At 34.2% G+C, this 19,216-nt stretch overlaps 1 protein-coding gene across 6 annotated transcripts in view; it reads right to left on the bottom strand.

The window, feature by feature from the left end:
* Positions 1–19,216, bottom strand: part of CSPP1 (centrosome and spindle pole associated protein 1) — a 233,987-nt gene that overhangs the window by 26,215 nt on the left and 188,556 nt on the right. For all 6 annotated transcript variants that reach the window (XM_058528814.1, XM_058528816.1, XM_058528815.1 and 3 more), the window contains 5 exons: positions 9,212–9,364; positions 5,894–6,006; positions 4,809–4,958; positions 4,252–4,398; positions 1,274–1,378 (listed from right to left, as the gene is read on the bottom strand). In XM_058528814.1, the coding sequence (XP_058384797.1) occupies positions 1,274–1,378; positions 4,252–4,398; positions 4,809–4,958; positions 5,894–6,006; positions 9,212–9,364 (668 nt within the window). The remainder of the gene's footprint in view (positions 1–1,273; positions 1,379–4,251; positions 4,399–4,808; positions 4,959–5,893; positions 6,007–9,211; positions 9,365–19,216) is intronic.

Here is a 19,216-nt window from a genome sequence, read left to right as displayed (position 1 = left end):
AATGAGCACCTTAAGCCCTTATTTCACTTGGCCAGTAGCAACTGATATCATTGCCACTCTTTGTCACTTTCCTTGTCTCTATTTCCTTTCTCTGCTTCTTAAATGTTGGTAATGCTCTAATGTTCCATCCTCAGCCGTCTTTACTTCCTCCGAACTCATCCTAGACAATCATACTCACTTGACAAGCAACAATGTTAATGGCTTCTAAAACTACAAATCCAGTCCAGAGCTCCTTCCTTAGCCACAACCCATATTTTCAACTGCCTACTCTATAACCCTCACCAGAAATTTGAAAGATGTCATTGACTCCTACCTACCACACACAGAGTCAGTAAATACCACCATTTGTGTCTCTTAAAGTATCTTGAAGCACTTCTCAGTTCTTAATGTCACTGCCTTTGTTTAGGTTCTCAAAGTCTCACATCTGGATTTCTGCAAAAGCAGCTTAACTTGTCTCCATGTTTACAGTCTTGCACGGCCTCCAAAATATATCTCCACACCACTGCCTAAAAGAACCTTATGCAAGGCAAATATGGCCATGTCATTCTCCCACTTAAAATATTACAATGAATTCCCATACATTATCTACACAGACTTACTAAATCAGAATCTCAGAGGGTGGCATTCAGGAAGATGTTCTAACATTCTGTCTCTATTCTGGTAATTAGCCTGTTATTTCACTAGCCTATGAGCTAAAGTCAAACCCCTTAGCACTCCATACAACATCTTGTATATGTTCTGATCTCCATCTCCTCTGCCACCTTGGTCAGGCATTATCAGGCCAGACCAAACCACAGTGTATTTGCCATGTGTGCCATGCAGCTTACACTTCCCTCCATGATTTTGCACACGCTGAAAGTCCCTCACCCTCCTTCTCTTTATGGCAAATTCCTACTCATTCTTCAAGAGTCAACTCAAGGATTAACCCTTCTAGAACATTTTCCCGGCTCTCTTTTGATTATAGCTCAGTCTAAGGTATAACGGACTTTATTAGCATAACTACAGCTCGCCAGATGTTTTATCAAAGAAAAGGCCTTCTTGAGAGGGCTTGACAAGAATCAATTGCTAAATTATGACTTCTCAAAAGAATTTAAACTTTACGGCATCAAGTACTACCAGTTTCAACTGAAGCAGCAAATTAATTATCTACATTATCTATATTTCCGATCTGAAAAAATGTAACCTAACTACATATGATAAAAGAAAATCTCATTCAATCCCCTCAATCCAATAACTTAGCTAGGATTAACAAATCAGAAGAGAAAGTATATACTTGAATGAAGGAACTTATAATGCTGTCAACCGAAGGAGGTCTCTGGAGTTTGCTTGCAATTTTGTTCTGAAGAGCAGGAACTACAGGAGAAGGCTGTCTCAAGTGCTAGGAAAAAAAAAAAATATATATATATATATATATACACACACACACCCCAACATATGTACATACACACATACACACGCACTGCTAATAGTTGACAAGACCATCTAAGAAGGGCAGAATACTATTGCTTTTATTTAATAAAATACTTTTTTACCAAAAAAAAATCAGAAAATCAATTACAAAAGATCAAATGTAGCAGTTATGATAAACATATATAGATTTAGATATCCCTAGTAAAAGAACATAACTCTCAGATTAGGATAAAAAATTTCAACAAACTTAAGTAAAGCAACAGCATACCAAATATTAGGAAAGCAAGAAAAATAAAAAAATATAGCCAAAGTAAAAAATCACCTTAATAATAAAAAGAAATAGGACAATATGAAAAAACAGTAACTCTTTTTTGGAAAACAATATAAATCAACTTCTAAAATCTAGATCCCTTGTCACCAAAAGCATCATGGATGAGGGAATTTACAAGATCACAATAGGGTTCTATGCCTCCACAAGAAAATAAAACACATTTCAGTTTATAGTGTAACAAAGCTAACAGTTCCCAACTTCACATTAAAATCAAAATGCTAAAAACATAAAAACTCCCAACAAAATGCAGTGATAATTATCTGGGTAAAAAAAAAACAAACCCAGACCAGAGTATATGTGTGGATATTAAACTGTTCGTTTTACACAGCAGAAAATCAAATATTACTTTCACAGGTGACTTTGATAAAAATAGAGATATAGGAGAAAGCTTTTTTAAAAAGACCTCTAGGTGACCCCAAACAGAATTATAAAGACAATATAAACCTTCTAAAGGACTGCAGAGGATGAAGCAAAAAAAGCACAGTCCACATAATAAGAAAACAAGTAACTATCAAGGAAGCAGAAACAAAAATACGTCACAAATTCAATTAATATGATCAAATACACATTGGTTATGATAAACATAAACAGATTTAGATATCCTCATTTAAAAGATTATAACTCTCAGATTAGGATAAAAAGAAACAAATTCAACAAACTAAACATACAAGTTAAATAAAAAATAGTGACACAAAAGTAAAAACTAAAAGAGTTTTCAAAAATATTTATCAGGTGTAAATAAATGAAAAAAAGACAGCTAGCAATGATAATTTCAGAATTGAGGGCAAAATGCATTAAATGGAACAAAGCTGGTTTAAAACTTTATGGTACTTCACAATTAAACTATAACAGTCATAAATTGTATGTTCCTAAGAAATAGCATTTTTTCTTAAACATTATAAGAAATTGGTAGAAATAAAATTGCGGGAAACTAACAATTGTCTTTCATTCTTAAATCGATTTTACAATAAAATATCTCCGTGTTTTCTGCTCAATCTTGCTGTAACCCTAACACTGCCCTAAAAAATAAACTTAATTAAAAATATGAATGATATGACATTTGAATAATATACTTTAAAAGGCTGAAGAAATATATATCTAACTTTATATCCTGAGAATGAAGAGTATTGCCTAACATTCCTAGAAGGTTGAAAATAAACAAAACAAACAAAAATATAGATCTTACTTATAAATTCCCTTTTAAACAATATTTCAGCAAATTCTAATTGTGAATACTTATCATTTATATCACCATAAAACCTTGGGATGATAAATCAAATAGTGTATCTGAACCAATCAGAAATGGCTCATGTTAATCTACAGTAGGTTATAAACAGTGTACCAAACCGTTATCATAAACACACCAGAGGCATCCTGCTTCGAAGAAATACTATATATATAAATCTAAATTTCTGAAAATAATTTTCTTAAATTAATTGGATTAAACCTACAAGACATATAGAGTTTTTCAAGATGTGGTCCATAGGCCAACTGTATCTGAACCCCTAAGGATACTTGGAAAATGCAGGTTCCTGGCCTGCCCTCAGACTTCGTAAATCAGATACTTTGTAGATACAAAGACCCAAGAATGTTTATTTTATTACTTTTTGTGAGGAGGACTAGCCCTGAGCTAACATTCGATGCCAATCCTCCCCTTTTTTCTTGAGGAGAATTGGCCCTGGGCTAACATCTGTGCCCATCCTCCTCCACTTTATATGGGATGCTGCCACAGCATGGCTCAGCAAGCGGTACGCTGGTGCGCGCCCAGGTCCGAATCTGCGAACCCCGGGCCGCCGCAACGTAGCGCGCGCACCCAACTGCTGCGTCACCAGGCCAGCCCCAGGAGTGTGCATTTTAAACAAGTCCCCAGTGACACTTATGCATACAAAATTTTAAATATAGCTTTGACGTATGAGCAAGGGTGTGAACTGGATCCTCATAAGGGCCAAGTGGCTTTCTAGAGAGGAAAACCTCTGTCTAATAACTTCGATTCATGCACCTAACTGTGAATGTCAACCTCCTATCTCAGAAATATGGACTTCAAACTAGTCTGTGGTGAGCGATCAGTTTCTTTGGACAAATGTGTAAAACAGAGTGAGAATGAATTACTAGATAAGTGAAAATTTTAAAAAAGACAGTATACAATTCAAGCTCAACTTTTTTATTAGTAGATTCAACAGACATAAAATTACTTTGACAAATTCCCAGAAAAACTTCCCAAACACTTACTCCCAATTTCTGTATTTTTCTCACGAACAGTTCGTAGGGTGCTGATCCATAGACCATGGGAACAAGATTAAAATTGGCTAAGGTAAGTAAACCCAGAACATTCATCGAGGGGAAAACAGCAACAAAGCACAGTCAGGAAGTTCAGTGCACTGCACCCAAACGAAGCAGTAAGATGGAAGGGACGAACACAGGCACCTCCTCCACTTTCTCTCTTTTGCTAACAAATCCACAACTCTTAGGGTGAAAGTAGGCTTTAATTGACATTTTTGTCTGAAACTTACCTTTGTTTCTTCCCCAATTATGTTTTCTCTTTCATAGTAGTGTTGAAGTTGTAGGTTATGTTTTTCTTCTTCTTCTTTCTTCTTTCTTTCTGCTTCTTTTCGTCTTTCTTCAGCTAACCGAATAAGCTCTTCATTTTTTAGCCTTTGCTTTAAAATAAAGAGAAAAATATACACTCCATACATACACTCTATAGTCCATTCAAAAATCTGCTGCCTTATTTGTCTGAAATAAAGAGATAAAATTGAAGATATAGATGATATTGTGTTCTGTAACATAAAGATGTCATCTGCTTAACAATGAAATATTAAGCATTTTTTATAACATCCTTACTCAGTCTAAACTATTTTTTGGCCTAAAAAAGTCACCATTTATCTCTTTGCTTAACTTAATCTTTCACTTTAATAACATAATATCCAATGACTGAATATTGACCTGATATTTTCTAAATGTACTCCAAGGCTGTTCTCCTTCGTAAATAATAAATATCTTTCCAAGTCAAAATAAAGATTTCACTTGCAGACGAAGCAGAAAAACAGAATAGGAAAAAAAAATGCACCTCCTCCTCCTTCTCTCTTTTCTTTTCCTGTTCCTCTTCATACTCTTGCTGAATTCGTGCCCTCTGTTCTGCAAGCCGTTTTTCTTCTTTTTCTTCTGCAATTCTCAGTCTCTCTCGCTCTGCTTCCTCTCTCTGTTTCTTTTCCTCAATCTAAAGAATTAAACCTAGTTATTACTTCATAAAAACTATTGAAAAGTTAGAATGCCACTTAATTTTTCCTAGTATCCTATGAATTCAACATTTGTACCCTCTTTTTGCAAGTAAAAATAAGTTCCTAAAATTTTCAGTTAATAAACACTAGAGGCTCAAGTGTCTTCCTTTGGGCATTTCTACTATTTTAAATGCTATTTGTTTACATACATAAATGGGGAAATAACCACAAAGTTTGATTACATCTAGTTTTTATTTATTTATTGGGTTTTTTTTGTGTGAGGAAGATCAGCCCTGAGCTAATATCTGCCAATCCTCCTCTTTTTGCTGAGGACGATTGGCCCTGGGCTAACATCCATGCCCATCTTCCTCCACTTTATATGGGACGCCACCACAGCATGGCTTGACAAGCGGTGCATCGGTGCGCACCCGGGGTCCGAACCAGTGAACCCCTGGCCGCCGCAGCGGAGCGCACACACTTAACCGCTTGCGCCACTGGGTCGGCCCCTAGTTTTTATTTATTTATAATCTAATAATCTAAACTACTGAGTCAAGAATATCAAATCATTTGGAAAAACACTACTGATTTATGACTAATACATAAGCATCTAGAAAGATTCATTCTAAGCCTACTGGTGAATATTTCATTGTCTTTCAGTTTTAGAAATTTCAGCATTCTTTAATAATTAATGATTTAATAAAGTTTAGAAATGATTAAGTCAAGTGGTATACCTAACATGTCTCCATATTCCTCTTCCAGATACAAGTGAAATAATATAATTTTACTACTACTTATATCTGATATAAATTAGATATTTTAAATAACTGCCTGGCACTTTAGAATTTATTCTTCATCCAGTAGATTAAATCTTTGCAGGTTTAGTTTATTAAAATTCTTATGAAACTTTGAAATTATGATCAAATAAGCATTTCACCTGAAAACGAAGAAAATTCTTGTATAATTCTTGTTGTTTAATCTGAAGTTCAGTTAGAGGCTCACCAAATATATTTCCCCGAGCAAAAGGAGAGCTCTGTGTTGGCATATGACCTTGAAAGAGAAATTTTGCAAAAATATACCATTGGCCAATACTTAGAAAATGTACAGGTTAAAGAATGAAGAGTTTGCTAATAAATTCATATTTTGAAAAAATGTGTTAAATTCAGAAGTCCAGAGGTAATAATCAGAAGACGAAGGCTGAGATTAGAATCTGAAGACCAGATGAAAAGTAATGAGAAAGAAAAATGATGAAACTGAAATAAAACTAATAATTGAAAAATCATTATGTATCTATCTATACCTGAAAGACACTAGGGAGACATAGACACTAACAGCCTAAACAACTCTCATTGCAGCAAAGGCTTTAAAGTTAAATTCATGAAGAGAAAAAAAAGCATATGTTTAAGTTCTCATGTATGTAAATATCCTTTCTTAAGAACACTGCTTAATTATTATTAAAATCTATTACGTATACATATATTAAAAAATTTCTAGAATTGCTTTAAAAAATCAGTAACTCCAAAAGTCTTTCCATCTATGGTTTAAACAATAGATTAGAAAGTCAGCTCTAAAAAAATTTTTTAAAAATTAGAATGACTCTCTTTATCATTGCAATAGTTTTTACTTAAAAAGTCTATCGAATTAATGGGACATAAACATGAACAATAAAAATGTTATATATTACCTATAAAATAGTATTATACATTCTGGGAAAGGAAAAAAATTATTTCACAAAAGCAACTTGAAAAATAATTATACCCCAGGAGTCTCTCTGAATGCAAGAAAAAAAAAATGGTATTTGAATTTAAGCCTGACATAACTTTTTATATTATTTTTTAGTTACTGACTCATTCTTTATACTATCAATCTAAAGCAATTTATTTCTCACTCATGCAGTTTGTGTAGGCCAACAGCTTTGCAGTTGAGCTGCCATTTAGATTTATTTTGCCTTTGTGTTTAAAGTTATTAATGCTTAATTGAATAGATCAGCAGAAAACCAAATCAATGCTTAAACATCAAAATCTTATGTTATGGTGGAAAAGCTGATTAGAAAAACAAAATTGAGTGGTATATTTCACCTTGATGATCACTCAAATTCTAAACCTTTGGGGCAATTAGAGAAGAAATACTGTTAGAGACAGACAGGAAAAGTTCTTTTAAAAATAAATAAATTATAAAAATAAAACCAAAGAGAAATACTCTATACAAAGGAAACGAAAATGTATCTAGGCATTATTAAGTCAAAAAATAAATTTAAGCCAAATTAGTCTGACTTCATAAATATGGTTCTTCATCCAGGACCATAAAGGAAAAGAAAAACAATGACCACAAGGAAGGGCCTCAAAAACAGGCCTAATGAAGATGAAACATTAGAAGATAATGAACCTTAAGCACACACTATAACTTTCAATTTTCAGATATATTTGAGTTCCCTAAGGCTTTTAAAATATTAAATGCCACATATGTATGTGTGTGCACACACGTATATAAATACACACACATTACATATATATGTATACACAGAACACTCATACATATATATGACGGCATAGCAACAAATTAAGTGAGTTTGGATAGTTTCTTGCCTTCAGAAAGTCTATTTTAGGTTAATTCTTAGGGAATGAAAGTTAATTTAGGGAATTTCAATTCACAAATAAAGGAAAATTTTAACATTTTATGATTTTGCAGGATTTCTTCGAGTATTCTGGCCACAACACTAGCACCAAACCCTGGCAGTGTACAGCAATAAATTCTGCTGTGCATATTCTCTTTCTTGAGAAGGGGTTATAGAAACTTAACTTCTCCGGTGTTTTTGCTTGGTAAGCAGAGCTAGATGCCTAAAAGTGTTATTACTAACATAAAGTTCTAGGCTGAGACAGAACTACAAACAATACTGGCTATGGAAGAAAAGGGTAGAGAAGGGGTCTGTGGCACTGAGATCTCAATACAGACTACTAGAAGCAGCAGTGAATGAAGAGAAAAATAACAATAACAATCATCAGAAAGAGGCCAAAATGCTCTTCAATAATATGAAAAGCTGTTTTGATGCTCCTCCTGTACACTGAATTATTACAGACTCAGAGTGAGAGCTAAATTAATAATTTTATCAAAATCAAAAGTTCTAATTTTAGTGCTCCAAAAATCAAAACCAGATCCACTGGGTAAAAATCTATTGTGGATCAAAGTAAGAAAGCATTTTCTTCTAATTAGAGATCAAACAGTGGTACAGGTTGCCCATGGAAACAACAATCCATCCATCTCCTGAAGTGTTCAAAAGGCTGCAGAAATACAAAGGCTTGACAAGATGCAAGGATAGTGATTCTAATCACAGCTCCCCATTTAATCTGTCTGTCTGGCCAATAAGTCATATGGGTTAAAAGTAAAATGTTTTTTAAAAGATTGTATGATCAGACAGGGATATTTTAGAAGGACTTTCTAACATAAAGTTCTTTTCTAGTCTAAAAGGAAAACTTTTATTTAAGTGCAAAAGCAGAATTTATAGTAAATAAACGGTTACTTCTATAGGTACTAAAAAACAGTGCAAGGTGGTATATTCTTTAACCTTCTTTTGATTTTTAAATATACAACATATTTTCATGTATACTTGATAAAGAAAGATGATGACAACTTTTCCTGGTAAGTCATAACGAAAGATATTGAATCATTTTGAATTTATAGAACCTTTAATTAAAGGATGTTATTTAATAGCAAAACAAATATATTTACTTAAGAAAGGGGGATGTGACTAGATATCAAATTAAATTTTTAATTACTTCATTTCTTCGTACACTGTGGTTTTTACAAGGGAGGGCAAATGATTACAAACAAGCAAAAAATGAATTTCATTGTACAATTTATCATAACTACACCTGATAATGCTTTCATTAACTTAAACAGTTATGGGTATAAGAAGCAAACCGTGAATGTGTAAAAAGACTATTTGATTTTAAGAAATATCCTCCCACCAGCAAAACAAAAATGTTAGCAGCAGCTAAAGTATACATAAGCAAGTTACAAAGCTGAGAAGAAATACATACTATTAAGAAGCAAACTATATTTCCCTATTCACTTTTTTCAAAATACCTAAGAAGAAAAAGTACTGAAAATAGCATGAATAATACGTTATGCTTCCTGACTCAGGGTAATCAAATTCTCAAAATCACAATAAGAATTTTGTCAGAGAACAGAAGAGAAATATTATTGAACGACTTTAGAAATGTAAAAAAAAAAAAAAAAAAAGAATGTAATTAAAAACCTGAGTTTTTATTTGCAGAGTCTTCTAGGTTCTCAGCATTTGAAGTGGCTAAATTTTGGTCTAGAGATACAACAGCCCTTTTATCTTCATATGTTCTTGCATCTGGGTTATGGTAGGCATCTATATTTTGTCTGTGCATCCTATTCAAATCAGCTGAGAGGGAAAAATAAGCCATTTATTTCAATAAATAGATTTCTATAATTAGTATGCTTATTAACACATTTTCTTAAAGTAGGGAATCAGAGAGAAAACAACAGGACAGAGCTGGAATAATTCAATGGTATCTTGGTGCCCTGAAAACAGAAACAAAATTATCAAAATTTATGAAAAGATTAAAAAAAATAACCTTACAAAATAAACTCAAAATCAGTAGAGAACTTAAGAATATATAGATCTTTGACAACCAATAAAAACCATATTCATATCTATGTTACTTAAGAACTTGGAATCTCTTTAATATAGAACCACCATAGTAACAATTCAAAACAAGTAATAGTGAAATTTACCCATTAATCATTAGCATTCCTAATGAAAAAATATAATCATGTGGAGTTTTAAAATATATACACAAATTCTTTGACAATCCTCCCTTAAAAGATGGAGCTCAATTCCCCTATCCTAGAGTGTGGACCACAGTTAGTAACTCATTTCTTATGAATAGCATATTGCAGAATGATGGTATATGACTTCCGAGGCTACTTCATAAAAGACATTATGGTTTCCACCTTGCCTGATGTTTTGGATTACTCATCTGAAGAAAACCTGCTACCATATTATAAGGACACTAAAGGAGCCCTATGCAGAGACCCACATGGCAAGGAACTGAGGCCTCCTGAGCCATGTGAGGGAGCCATATTGGAAATGGATTCTCAGTCCCAGTCAGGTCTTCACATGACTGCAGCCATGGCTGACATCTTGGGACTGCAGCCTCATGAGAGACCCTGAGACAGAATCACCCAGCTAAACCACTCACAAAATACTGACCCACAGAACTGCAAGATAACAAATATTTGTTATTTTAAAACACTACATGTTGGGTAATTTGTTCCACAACAATAGATACTACATACACATGGCAAAAATCTGAGCATGAAGGACTGGGTCAAACAACCAGTCCAATCTTAAAAACAGACCTGAATGATTATAGAACTCAAAAGCTCTAATAAAATAGAAAGTAGATTTTCTCCACAAAACAATTGAGATAGTATGGCAACAGTGAAAGTGAACTTAAAGTTGGATATAAGCAGTATTTATCAAGAAGCCTGTTATGTTCAAGGATGTATTTTGAACATGAATCACAATTAGAATACCAGACGGAACACGACAAACAACATATGAATGTTACCAAAGAAAATTACAGTTCAGAATCAGCAAAGTTCACATCCTATTGCAACATTTAGGACAGGATGGACTTAGAATCTGGTTAGGGGTTTCACAAGCAATGATGTGTGGGAAAGCATAATAAAGAAACAGAACAACGTAAGAAACAGCTCCAAAGGTGTAAAACATGAACAGTGTGGTAACATTAAAGTAGTCCAGCTTAACTAGAGCACAAAACACAAGTACATCTTAGAGCAATGAGAGATTAAGATAAGAAAACGCAGATGGGATGCCTATTCTGGAATATTCTAAAACAAAAGCTTATAGCTCTCTATTTTGTTCTATAGATGATAGTAGTTACGGAAGTAGTACTAATAATAATGGCAGCTAACATTTAATATTTACCATTTTTATATTCTATATAATAACCTATATACAGTACTATTATTTTCACCCCAGTATTATGGATGAGAAATTAGACTAAATCTGCTCAAAGACCACAAAGCCAGTAAACTGGCAGAGCAAGAATGTGAACTCAGACAGTGAGACTCCAAAGTCCTCAATGATTTCTGAGTATAGAATAATACAATTGGTTATACTTTTGATAACATATAGCTTGGATGTGAAAAACAAAGGAGGAGAATGAAGAAGTAATGAGGGAATGACAATAGGCCAAGCAAGACATAATAAATCTCAATTATCGTGGTAGTATGAATGAAAATGAAGAGAATTCAAGGAACACTGAAAAGGCAAAACCTATATATTAGGCTTATTAACTGACTGGATATGGGGAGTCAAAAGGACTCTGCATTTTTTTGTTTGAATCATCAGAATTATGACTCATTTACAGAAAAAGACAAAGATGAGCTGGAATTAAAAAGTGAAGTTTGGTTTTGTATGCTAGGTATACATAATCCACCAAACATCAGGCAGAGATTCAGAAGACAGATTGGAATTGAAGTAGAGAGTTTCAAAAGTGATCAGGGGAAAATAAAGACATCTGAAGATCATCTGCAGAGAAGGCCTAAAGAGAAACACAGGAGTAGAGGAGATGAGGAAGGAGAGACTGGATGGAGGGAAGAGTATATCTAACTCAAGGAACACATGATATCAGAAGACAGTTCTAGAACAAAGATCATGTTCACAGACCAAGAATTTAACCTGGCTCATAATACACATCCAATAAATGTCAGCTGGAGAGGACAACACCTGAGAGAATGCACAGGACTTCAAGGAAAGAACTGTCAACCTAGTTCAAAGAGGATGAATATGGAGTAAAAACCACTAAATTGAAAATTGGGACATTAGTTATTTTTGAAAATGTGGCATCAGTAGAGCAGTGGGAGCTGGAAGTCATATTATGAAGCAATAAGAGGGTGGTAAGAACTGACTGCAACAAGCACAGACTACATTTTTACTATGTTTTATACGATAAGAGAAGTATAGCAAGGTCAAGAGCAGAGTTTTTGTTTGTTTGTGTTAAAGAATAAAACAAGTAACAAGTATGTTCAGAGGTGGAAGGGAAGAAATAAGTAGAAAAACTGAAAATGTAAGCAAGAAGGGACTGGTGAAATCACAGAGAAAAGCTGATTGCAAGAAAATTACCAAGTGCCAAGGACTGATAAGGCAGGAATTAGCGAGGTGCTCCTGAAATCACCACCAAATCCTAGGATCTAGCTGGATACGGAAGGTAAACGAAAACAGAAAGACTACAAGAAAGTTGAAGTCAGGAACTAACAGCTGTGGTCCTAAAGAGTCAAAAAAATGAAACAAAGTAACTCAAATGGGAAATCAATATCTCATGGTCATCCAAATTACTAGAATAACCTAAGAATAGCCTACATAAATGAGAAGTCACTATGAATAATAATACATACAGTATTCTTCTATTTTCTATTACAAGAGCATAGTATATCAAGCTCACTCCTTCCAGATGATACCCACAGCTCTGTTACCAAACTAGTGAGTGCTTAGGAATGCAATCTCATTTGAGATTCACCTATATAAACCATAAGTTAAGAGATAAATATACTATAAGCAAAGAAACACTATAATAATCTTTCAAATCAATAATGTTATAATTTAGTGTTGTGATTACACACAGTCCTCTCAATTAGAATAACAGTCAATGTATTTATATAAAAGGAAAATTAATTTCAGAGTACATAATTATTATTTAAGATTTAAGACTATTTAGATTCAGCAATCAAAACAAATCCATATTGCTTTTTATTGAAAAAAATGATTTGCAAATCAATTGGTCTCTCCTTGGCTATCTTTCTGTGAGGTGGTAACACAAAAGGGGTGAAATCAGCCAGAAGATGAAATAAAGAAGGCACTTTGGTCAAGAGTGTAATTTGCCAACTCTGAAGATGTCACTGAAAAAAAGCCTTTATTTCGAATGTAAATCATCATATCACTTATTATAAAATTGCTAGCATTACAAGAATAATTCTACAACGGAAAGAATAACATAAGAAGATGTCACAGATTCGTGAGTGGGAAAATAATTCTACTCCCTGAACATTTATCAGACCAGGGCTAAATTATATCATACCTACAAAATAAGCAATACACTAATAGTACTTAAGTTTTTTCATTCCTTATTTTATAATCTCTATTTTTGTAATAAATGAAAATTTTGAAATTAAAATTAACTTTACAAGTTAGTTGCTCTTTGCACTTTGGTGGAAAATACCAAAACATTTTAAGGAAAATGGCTGAGATACGTTAAATACTACTATAGGCCCGGGATTATTCAGCAATCCATGGCTGACATACAAACTCTTTTATAATGAGTCAATTTAGAGGGCTAAAGGAAATTTCCAACCGTGGCATTACTAGTTACACATATTTCAAAATTAACCTAATTTAAAATATATACACTTACTTATAAAGATCGTCTCTAAGACAAAAATCTAACTGGTGGTCGACAAATACATCTCACAAACTTAAAAACACTGAAACAACAAAAAGCATATTCTCTGAACAAACAGAATATACACTAGAAGTGAATAAAAGATAACTATCTGGAAAATGCCCCAATATTAAGAAATTTTAAAAACTCACTTTAAAATAATCAATAGGTCAAAGAAAGATCATAAGGAAAATTAGAAAATTGAATGAATGAAAATAAAAACATAACATATCGAAATTGTGAGTTACAATTAAAGCAGCATTCAGAAGGAAATCTGTAGCATTTTATTTATTTATTTATTTATTTTTTGTGAGGAAGATCGGCCCTGAGCTAACATCTGCCAATCCTCCTCTTTTTGCTGAGGAAGACTGGCCGTGGGCTAACATCCATGCCCATCTTCCTCTATATGGGATGCCGCCACAGCATGGCTTGCCAAGCAGTGCGTCGGTGCGCGCCCGGGATCCTAACTGGCGAACCCTGGGCCGCCACAGCAGAGTGTGCACACTTAACCTCTTGCGCCACCTGGCCGGCCCCAACCTGTAGCATTTTAAAATGTATATATTAAAAAAGAAATAAGGTCTCAAATCACAATCTAAGTTTCCATATTAAGAAATTATAAAAAAGAAAAGTGAGCACAAAGTGAACTAAAAGAAGAAAATAGTACAGATAAGAGCAGAAACGAATGAAACAAGAAGAAAAACAGAAAAAAGTCAATAAAAACAAAAGTTGGTCCCATAAAAAGATCAATAAAATGGATAAATATCCAGCCAGACTGGATTAAGACAAATAGAGAGAATATACAAATTACCAATATCAGGAATGAAGGAGGAGCTATCATTATGGATCCTACAGACATTAAAAGAATAATAATAAATTATTATGAACAACTTTATGACAATAAATTCAAAAACTTAGATGGAGTTCACACAAGAAGAAATAGATAAAATGAGTATCTCTTTATCTATTAAAGAAATTGAATTCATGGTTTAAAACCTTCCCCAAAAGAAAATTCCAAGCCCAGATGGCTTCCTTGGTAAATTCTACCAGTAGAAAAGGAAACTCTTCCCTACTGATATTGTGAGGCCAGCATTATCTTGATACTAAAATGAGACAACAACATTATAAGGGGGGAAAAAGAAAGACAAATATCCCTTATGAGCTTAGATGCAAAAATCTCTAACAAAACATTAGCAAATCAAATTCTACAACACATAAAAAAGACAATACAGTACGACTACAAAGTGTTTATGCCAGGATGAAAAACTGGTTCAACATTTAAAAAATCAATCAATGGGGCTGGCCTGGTGGCATAGTGGTTAAGTTTGCACACTCCACTTTAGCAGCCCAGGGTTCGCAGGTTCCGATCCCGGGCGTGGACCTACGCACCACTTACCAAGTGGCAAGTGTCCCACATATAAAGTAGAGGAAGATGGGCACAGATGTTAGCCCAGGGCCAATCTTCCTCAGCAAACAGAGGAGGATTGGCAACACATGTTAGCTCAGGGCTGATTTTCCTCACCAAAAAAAATCAGTCAACATAATTTGCCGTATATCAACAGAGTAAAAAAGAAAGACGAGATTATCATTTCAAAAGGTGTACAAAAGCACTTGACAAAATTCAATACACATTCATGATGAAAACTCTGAGCAGGAATAGAAGACAACAATAGATCTGATAAAAAATAAATCTACAAAAAACATAGCTAACATTACACTCAATGGTGAAAGACTAATGCTTTCCATCTAAAATCAAGAACAAGACAAGGATGTCTGCTCTCATTACTTCTAAATATTGTACTGGAGTTGCTAACCAGTGCAAAAGGCAAGTAAAATAAGTAAAAGGCATTCAGACTGAAAAGGAAAAAAGTAAAATTGTCTGTTTGCAGAAAACATAATGGTCTACATAAAAAAAAATCCCAAAGAATCTACAAAAAACCTACTAAAACTAATGAGTTCAGCAAGTGTACAATATGCAAAAATCAACTATATTTCTATACACTAGCAATGAACAGATACTGACGTTTTTTAATGTATCATTTACAGTGGCATCAAAATACACGAAATACTTAGGGATACAATTAACAAAATATGTTACAAGATCTGAAAACTACACAATATGCTAAGAGAAGTTAACTAAGAGTAATAAGCGGGCAGATAGCCCACATTCATGGATCAAAACTCTCAATATTGTTAAGATGCTGGCTGTCCTGAAATTGATCTATAAAGTCAATGCAATCCCAATGAAAGTCCTGTCATACCTTTTTGTTGAGCTTGACAAGCTGATAATAAAATTTATACGAAAGTGCAAAGGAAGTCAAGTTGCCAAAATAATCTTGAAAAAGAAGAACAAAGTTGGAAGACTCACACTTCTCAATTTCAAAACTTGCTACAGGGACCGGCCCGGTGGCATAGCAGTTAAGTGTGCATGCTCCGCTGCAGCGGCCCAGGGTTCGCAGGCCCGGAGCCCAGGCACGCACCGACGCAGCGCTTGTCAAGCCATGCTGTGGCTGCATCCCATATAAAGTAGAGGAAATGGGCAGGGATGTTAGCCCAGAGCTAATCTTCCTCACAAAAAAAAAAAAAAAAAACTTGCTACAAAGCTACAGCAATCAAGAGAATGTGAAATGGGCCTAAGGATAGACATCTAGATCAATGGAACAGAACTGAGAGTCCAGAAATAATTTTATGGTCAAGTGATTTTAAACCAAGGTACCAAGGTAATTCAATGTGGTAAATGTTCTAAAATTGACTGTGTGATTGTAGCACAACTCTATGAATATACTAAAAACTACCAAATTGTATATTTCAAATGGGTAAATTGTGTGGTACGGGAATTAGATCTCAATAAAGTTATTATAGTAGTTCCCCGTTATTCACAGGGGCTCCGTTCCAAGACCTCCAGTGGATGCCTCAAACCACAGATAGTACCGAATCCTATACATACTATGTTTTTTCCCTAACTAACAGGCTAACAGGCAGGTAGCATATACAGTATGGATATGCTGGACAAAGGGATGATTCACGTCCTGGGTGGGACAGAGCGGGATGGTGCAAGATTTCATCGCACAACTCAGAATAGTGTGCAATTTAAAACTTATGAATTGTTTTATTTCTGGAATTTTTCATTTAATCTTTTCAGACAGCAGTTGACCGCAGGTAACTAAAACTGCAGAAAGCAAAACCACAGATAAGGGGGGAGTACTATTATTTATACAAAAACAAAAAAGAGACAAAAGTTAGAGGAACTGTCAGATTGGAGGAGAGCAAAGAGACATAACAACTAAATGCAATATGGGATCCTGGACTAGAGTCTGGAACAGAAAAAGGACATTAAGGGGACACTGGCAAAATCCGAATAAAGTTTTCAATTTAATTAATAGTATTGTACTAATTTTAATTTCCAGTTTTGATCACTGTGCCAAGAGTACGTAAGATGTTAGCATTAAGGGAAACTGGGTGAAGGGTACTCTCTATAATATCTTTGCAACTCTACTGTAAGTCTTAAATTATTTCAAAATAAAAAGTTTTTTTAAAAAAATGTAATGAGATATCACCACACACTTAACAGAATGGCTAAAATTTTAAAGACGAACAATTTCAAGTGCTGATGAGGATTTAGAGTAACTGGAAATCTCATGCTTTGCGAGTGGGAATGCAAAACGGCACAACCTCTTTGGAAAAAGGTCTAGCAGTTTCTTACAATTAAATATACACCTACTATACATCCCAGAAATTCCATTCCCACGCATTTACTTAAGAGAAATGAAAACTTATGTTCACACAAAGACCTGTAAGTGAATGCTTATAACAGCTTTATTCATAATAGCCTTAAACTGTAAACAACCCAAACGTCCATCAACTGGTAAATGGATGGGATAAACTACTGACACATGCAAAACATGGATAAATCTCAAAAACACTATACTAAGAGACAAATGTCAGACACAAAAGGCAATACTATTGTGTCAGAGTGCAGATCACAGTTCGGCAAGGGTAGAGTTGGATAAGTTGGAAATGTTCTATATCTTGATTGTAGCAGTGGTTATTAGAATCAGTTGTCAAAACTCACTGAACAATACACCTAAAAAGGATGAATTTTACTGTACCCAAGTTATATTTCAACAAATGTGTCTCACCAACATAAAAAACAAACATAAATCTAACGGGGGCAAATACAATACGTAAAAGAAATACAAATACTTAATCAAACATATGTGAAGAAATGTTTAATCTCACTATTAATCAATTAGAACTATGAGATACTTTTGCTATCTTTCCAAATGGTTAAGTACTTTATTTTTTTAATTTTATTTTTATTGACTTTTTTTTCTCTTGGGGTACAGATTTTTAAAATTTTAACATATGATAGATTCTTATAACACCACCAGAATCAGGATACAGAACAGTTCCATCACCCTAAAGCTCCATCATGCTCTTTATAGTTACTCCCTCTCCTCAGCTGTAACCCCTGGCAACCACTGATTTGCTCTCCATCCCTATAGTTTTGTCATTTTAAGAACATACATGCATGTAACCTTTAAAGAAGGGCTTCTTTCACTTAGCAAAATTCCTTTGAGAGTCTTCCGAGTTGTTTTATACATCAATAGTTCATTCTTTTTTTTTCTTTTGGTGAGGAACACTGGCCCTGAGCTAACACCTGTTGCCAATCTTCCTCTTTTTATTTTTTATTTTTATTTTTACTTTTTTGGTGAGGAAGATTAGCCCCGAGCTAACACCTGTTGCCAATCCTCCTCTTTTTGCTGAGGAAGATTGGCCCTGGGCTATCATCCAGGCCCATCTTCCTCTACTTGATATGCGGGATGCCTGCCACAGCATGGCTTGATGAGTGGTGTAGGTCCACACCCAGGATCCGAACTCACGAACCCAGGCCACCAAAGTGGAGTGCGCTGAATTCAACCACTACACCACTAGGCCAGGTCCCCATTCTTTTTTATTGCTGAGTAGCATCCTATTGTATAGATGTACTATGGTTTGTTTATCCAATCACCCAGTGAAAGACATTAGAACATAACTAGTTTTGTTACAGGAACTTGAATAAAAAACTTTAATGAATAAAGAACTGAGAAAGGAAACAGATTTTAAGTGTAGTACAAATGATAAAAATGAGAGATATTTACTTGAAAAGGGTTGATGCTACGTTACAATTGTATGGGTAACAGATTTTGATATTTTATTAGTAACTGCTTTCCCTTATAAAGAGATCTTCCTTAGAGAGCTAAGGCTGAAGATTCAATTTCTTTAATTTCTTTGTAATAAAAGATGAAAGATAGAACAGGAGAAAGTAGAATAGCCAGCAGCTGAATTAAAAGTTAGCCAACATAGAGTAGAGAGGTCATATGATCTTGGTCATCACATGACATCACTGCTCTTTACTACATACTTCAAATATAATAGAAAAATTATGTTCCCTCCCTCTCTAAAATATAACAGCCACAAACAAAACAAATTGATATTCTTTAAGTGATGAGTTTACTTGCTTTGAAAATACCATTAAAAGAGTTCTACTGTATTTGGTAAAACAGCACACCTTTTCTATTTCATGGCATGACTGTAGCATTAAACAAGCAAACTAAACATAACCACTAAAAAGGAAAGTCTCAAAAAAGTTGGTTCCAATTCTAGAACAATATTTTATAATTCAATAACCTATACTTATCTACTCACTTCCACCAATTAAACACATACAGAACACCATAATTGTTATTATCTGAACTGGAAATAATCTTAGAAATAATCCTAAAAAGTTC

Source organism: Diceros bicornis, chromosome 33 (assembly GCF_020826845.1).
Source record: "Diceros bicornis minor isolate mBicDic1 chromosome 33, mDicBic1.mat.cur, whole genome shotgun sequence".
Taxonomy (NCBI): Eukaryota; Metazoa; Chordata; class Mammalia; order Perissodactyla; family Rhinocerotidae; genus Diceros; species Diceros bicornis.
Note: the sequence above shows the minus strand (reverse complement) of the source record. Positions and strands in the feature narration are given on the sequence as shown.